General features: G+C 35.7%; 1 protein-coding gene across 5 annotated transcripts in view; it reads right to left on the bottom strand.

Annotated features, from left to right (window-relative positions):
- Positions 1-239: 239 nt before the first annotated feature.
- LOC101510596 (uncharacterized) overlaps positions 240-6,176 on the bottom strand; it is an 8,356-nt gene continuing 2,419 nt past the window's right edge. The window contains exons 4-8 of one of the 5 annotated variants that reach the window (XM_073367732.1): positions 2,551-2,658; positions 2,280-2,402; positions 1,446-1,708; positions 775-904; positions 448-638 (exon numbers count right to left, since the gene is read on the bottom strand). In XM_073367732.1, coding sequence (XP_073223833.1) covers positions 794-904; positions 1,446-1,708; positions 2,280-2,402; positions 2,551-2,658 — 605 coding nt within the window. In that variant the 3' untranslated portion in view covers positions 448-638; positions 775-793. Of the gene's footprint in view, positions 905-1,445; positions 1,709-2,279; positions 2,403-2,550; positions 2,659-6,176 lie in introns of all 5 variants that reach the window. The other 4 variants (XM_004499013.4, XM_073367731.1, XM_073367733.1 and 1 more) reach the window with 4 other exon arrangements.

The raw sequence follows: 6,176 nt of genomic DNA, 5'->3' as shown, positions 1-6,176 counted from the left end.
AGAGGGAGTATTATATTACACACCAAAAAACATGCAATCAATACAAATTTTGGTACCATATTCAACTTGATATTATTATGGAGGAAACCCTTTGATCATCAGATGTTTGACAAGTTAGTAAATATGTTATTTATATTCCTTAAGAACATAGATTTAAATTCTAACGACAATGTAAAGTCCTTTTTCTTTCCTTCTTATGGATACATAATCTATGAAATATGTAATTGACAAATACATGATGAAGCAAACAGAGTTGAATGATAATGATCATCAACAATAACATCTCAAACAAGAATTATGAGTTCAATTGGAGAAACAATGAATAATGATAGTTTACAGGACAAAACAATTTTCTCGTCGATTAAGGGCGTGTTTGTTTCACATTTTGGTAAATACAAACGAGAAAATAACAATTCCCACAACACGTTTAAAGAAAGCAAATATCTGTTTCTGTCGTCAAACCTCCGATTATACCGTCCAATAATCTAATACTGTTACACTTGTATCCATCCTCATCAAAATCCTTAGCAAGAAGACTATGAGTTTGTCAAAAACAGCACTTTGACCAGAGCCATGTCCAAAATCAGTAAATGGTCATTGGAGGAAATCCTTTACTCTCCCCATTTCATTTGTTTAATCTAAAAAGGCAAAAACATGTTGAACAACAATGGTATAATCCACAAAGCATGACAAAGGCTTTGCCAAAGCTAGCTTTGAGTGCCTGTAATGTAATCTACAAGGTAGCTCCGGACTCGGGTTTTTATACTACTATACCTTCTGTCAATTTTTTATCTCAAGCACCGACAACTCCAGAGACCCATGGAACAATCACCGGTGCAGATGGATGTGAATTTCGATACCATTCAGGATACCTATCCTTAAAATTTAGTTTTGGTTTCTCAGCCTGAATTCAGAATACCAATAAGTGTATATTAGCCAAAATGAAAAAAATACACTGTGGGGATGGAAAAAAAATTAATCAAAACTATTTGAAAAATAGAAGTATCAAAGATTCAAAATTTGAGTAAACAATCGTTTTTGTCCTTAAATGTGAGGCAGTGTCGTTATAGTCCCTGATTGTATTGAAATTTCAAAAACATTTGTAAGTGTTTTCTGTTAGTAATTTTATTAACGAAATTAACAAACAAAAGACACATTTGAGGACCAAACTATCAGAAGACATGTTTGAGGATCAACCTGACTAGCAAAAGACACATTCAAGATATGTGTAATTTTGATAAATTTCGGAGATACTATAATGACATATTCAATGACCCAAATGATTGTTTACTCTTAAAAGTTAATCAAGATATATGTGTAATTTTGATAAATTTCGGAGATACTATAATGACATATTCAATGACCCAAATGATTGTTTACTCTTAAAAGTTAATCAAGTGTTATATATAGAGAAGAGGAATCACATTCATTAGGGTACTGCTTACATATTTCAGCCAGCATTCTTGATGTTTGTGCTGATAGATATCTGGTGAATGGCATCCAAATTCTGAAGGGCAATAAACCCAAATATTGCATTTCTTTTCACCTTCTTTGGCGTGTTTGGCATGGTCCAAGCAAGCTTGACAGCAATCAGCTGCACTATCTTTGTGGTGAGTAAGACCCCATCTTACAGCAGAACCATCATAGTCCGTATGAAGTTCAGGTTTGCACTCAGGAGGAAGGGGCCTGCCAGGAAGAATTTCCTCCTCTGAAGAAATGTATACTCAGTAAATACAAATATCAAGTTTAGCATGGAAAATTGTGTTCACAATTCAAGATTCTAACACACAATGCATGAATGCTAAGTAGCTTACAGATTCCGGAAAATAACTACCACACCAACAAGATGTATTTTTGACACTCTTTTAACACTCTCCAGTCTCCATTATTTTCTGAAATTCATGCGGGTCTGATGAATTATTATTATTGGATTCTAAAGAGTTTAGTGGTAAAACTCACACATACTAAGTGCGGAGAAGAGGAGTACTACGGGTTTGAACCCACGTCCCAACACATGGAATGTCCCCACAACCATTTATCATATCAGTATCAGCTGCACTTATGAGACAAGGGTCCTAGGAATTTATCTGGGACCAATATTTTAAATAGTGGCACTCACATAAATTTCAATAATAGAGAAAGTGTTAAAATGAGAGTGCCAAAAAGGGTATTGCTAGTACTTCTCAACATATCAAAAGGCGTCACAAATTAATTTCCTATAATAAATCACTTTAGTGATGAAAGATTACAAAAGTAATTTTGACAGGAGAAACCATTACCTGAATCCTCTATGCCATCAGGTTTGTCATTATGTTCTTCATTCACAACTTCAACTGGTATCCAAAGGCCAATTTCTTCAACAAGCACAGCCCAATCAGACTCCAAAGCTTTAACTAGCATCCCTAGTAAGTTGAAATAAATATTAGGTACAATGTGTCAAAGATTTATAAAGCATGCATTGTTAGCATGCAAGGACACAAACTTCATCTGAAAGTGTCACACAATCAACTCAAATTTTAGCAACACTGCAAAAAAAAAAAAATCATTTACCATACTCCATACCTGCCTCTTTATCAGAAAGAGTAGAGTTGGAAATCCCTCCCACAGAAACTAACTTAACCTCTTCCAATTTTTCCTTGCGCCAATTTTCAACCGCTTCTGTATAGAACAAGTCAAATGTTAAAAATTATGCTACAAAATATCTTTCAGATTGTACAAAATTACCATTTACATAACACTACCAACTTTAGTTGCAAAAGATGAGTCTCATTCTAACACACAAATTTGGCCACACACGTGAGTGACTTGACATTAAAGAAGCTAGAAGATCTTCCTGTAACTGTAAGTGTAAACCAATAGCCAACTTTGAGCCCTCATTTTGGTTCTAGACGTGCTTATTGAATATAAACAAGAGGCGACGCCACAATGCTTGCTTTTGAATATATACAATTGTTTTATGCCTTCTGATCATTAGCCAATAGGGGTTGACACAGATGGTTAAACCATCCACTCACTAGATATGACTTGGTTCGGATATGAAATTCCCCCACTAGTAAGCTATACGTACATTCCATCTCAAGCCCTCATCGAGGTTGGTGGTTCTTTGACCTTGCATGAGAGGCTGTCTCCCTTAATCTAAATTTTTGTACGTTAAAGAAATAGAAAGCTAAAAATTTGGATAAATGTCTTTGAAGAACATGATTTTCTCCCAAGATTAAAACAGAATAGATAAAATGTGTGTTTTGTAAGAAACACAGAAAAGATGATTAGCAGTGAAAAATGCTAGTGTGATTCATAATGGATAGTTATGATGTTGATTGATCATTTAATTAATCTCACTTAGTGGGAGAAGGCTTAGGTTATTGCTGTTGTAACATCCAAAGGTGTTGTGTAGGCTCGGAAACCAAAAGAGATTTCTTCACGTTTGACACTGAGAGCACAATGATTTTGAAACACGTTAACTTGTATAAATCTACAAGCTAAAACAATTGCATGAGGAAATGAAACAATGAAATGGGCCTCCAAAAGGAAATGATAGATCCAACACTCCAGATGCAAGCTTCAACTGAACATTGAATAGCCCGGTGCATTGACTTGAAGTTCAAGATAATGCCAAACCCCCTCCGATTTTAATAACTTAACGGCATGCCAAATGCATTTATTGTTGGTCTCTCTATCTCTATCTGTAGATGATAATTTCCAACTTTCACTAGATATTTCATTACAATAATTAACATATTTGAATATTGTGATCCAATTGGGTTAAAAAAATTGCCATTCATTATACACAATGTTTAATTAACTATTAGTAAATCAACTTTATCAGTGCAAATAGCTCAGTGCTCTAGATAAATAAAACATGAAAATGTTAATCCCTCCGTCTCATAATGAGTGTCACTTTAGCAAACAAAATTTGTCTCAAAATGAATATCTTTCACAATTTTCAATGCAACTTTAATTATTTTTTTTCTATACTACCCTTCAATGATTACTATATACACAACTTTCAAATCATTATTATATTTTGCATTAATAAGAGTGAAAAACCCACCAATGGTTAAGATGGTAATTTAGTAAAATACCTTATCTCTTTCTTCTAATTATTGCATTTCTTAATATGTGCGCAAAAACTTTAAACAACATTCATTGTGAGACGAGGGAGTAATAATTTTGTCCTTTAACAAATCAGATACATAAAGAGCATTTTGGACAGTCGTGAGGAAAAGTTCACTTCAGTCCTACACATCATATTAAAATATAAGAACGGCTAAATTATAATTCTCAATTACATATCCATATTCAATGAGAGAAAAAAATGTGGTTAGTATAAACTCAAGAAATATGCAGAGAGAGAGGAGCTCACAGTGATAGATCAATTGAGGGATGAAAACGTAGGATGGGAGATGGAGATGGCGAACTGCCTCGGGAAAGGAAGATGGCAGTGGCCATTTGCAAAACACTTCAAAGCTCAAGGCAATCTAAGATTGAGGTGGGTGTGAGATTCAGAATGATGTCTACCTAAATGTAAGGCTAACTACCCATTTTATAGCCTTGTTGGCCATGATTGCTATGTTATTCATTGTTTCTGTTATTCATTGTTGTGTATAGTTTTAGGCATGAGGCCCACACTTGGCGGGACTCCCATGTGGTTTGATTGGGGCCTTAAGGGACTCCAAATTCATTCGAGAATAGATGGCCTCGAGTCACTTGCTCATGCAGAGCCGACTGATAAACAAGTCTGACTTCTAAAAGGTTATCAACCGACAAGGTTAGCTGAGGTCTACAACCTACAGGATTGTCAATATACACAACACGCACATGTGTGCTTTTCATTGCCTTGCCCCTTGTGTTGAGTTGTCTGGTCTAGTGAGCCGTTGAATCCACACACCAAAGGCAAGGTCGAGAGAAGTTGAATGATCTTGGATGCAATTTGACAATGTCATGGATCTAATGCAACTTTTGAAACTCAAGTTTGTCCTTGAGGGTGAGAAATGTACGAGGTAAATCTGAGATGGTTGCATTCTTCATTCCACATCTGACTCTCTTTCGAACTTGAACAGTTTGAGAGAAAATCCCTTTGTGAATGCTCTTCAATTTGTGTGATGGAGGCGTGATTGCCATAACTTCAGTGCTAGTGGGAAGCAAATATAGGGTGTTGTACCGTAAATAATCATGCCTACGTCACATTTGGGGCATCTATTCTGAACTAGATTTTGAGTTCCTAAAGACCCAAATCAAACCAAATGGCCTCAAGCCCGAGATAGTTGTATACAACAAAGAATAACTAAAATAGTTACATGGAAAACAACGATATAAAATGGCAAAGTTTGCCTCACATTCAAGCACGTCTCATTCTAAATCTTGCATCCACCTTAATCTTAGACTGTTTTGAGTATTGGAGTGTTTTGTAGGTTGCCACCATTGACTTCCTCTGCCAAAGCGACTCACCGCTTTTGTCTTCCATCCTGCGGTTTCATCCTTCAATTGATCAACCATTGTCTTCTCTCTCTACACATTTCGTGAGTTCATAATGAACAAAATGTGGCACCGTCAATTACTGATACTAGATTAGATATGATATTTTCAATCAAAAAATGTGTTCAAACTACATGTGAGTTTGGCTCCTCCATAATTCTATATATCTGCTTAGTCTCCCTTCTCTCACACTTCAATTTTATTTAAGTATTCTACACTTACATTAATACCTATTTCCAAAAGAAAGCATACACAAGGCATATCTTAGAATTATGGCTTCAGGCTTAACTTAACCCCCACAAAATGAGATTGTAAGGTAATAGAAAACAGAAATTGCAGATAAACAATAGAACAGTAATTGAGGAAAATAGTTGTATATTATTGAATGAAAGGTAAACTCAGTTAGGAATGAATATTCCAAAGCTGCCAAGAGCACTGCTCCTTACAGAGAATAAACACTCTCTGTCCAATACAAATTGTAACTAACTTTTTGCATGTCCTCCACATTCTCCACTACTCTCCTATAATAGGTTCTCTCCCTCACACTCAAGCGTTTGACAATTCTGCTGTGCTAGCTGCCACCTCATCATTCCTCTTCTCTCTTCTATTCTTCCTCTCATAGACCCTCAGAACAGTGGGCCTAACATTTGGGCCTGCATCTAGACTCACATCCCTATCATAAAGTGAGGATGTCAGCAGGA

The sequence above is a fragment of the Cicer arietinum genome, chromosome 4 (assembly GCF_000331145.2).
Source record: "Cicer arietinum cultivar CDC Frontier isolate Library 1 chromosome 4, Cicar.CDCFrontier_v2.0, whole genome shotgun sequence".
NCBI lineage: Eukaryota > Viridiplantae > Streptophyta > Magnoliopsida > Fabales > Fabaceae > Cicer > Cicer arietinum.
This window is presented reverse-complemented; position numbering and strand designations above follow the sequence as displayed.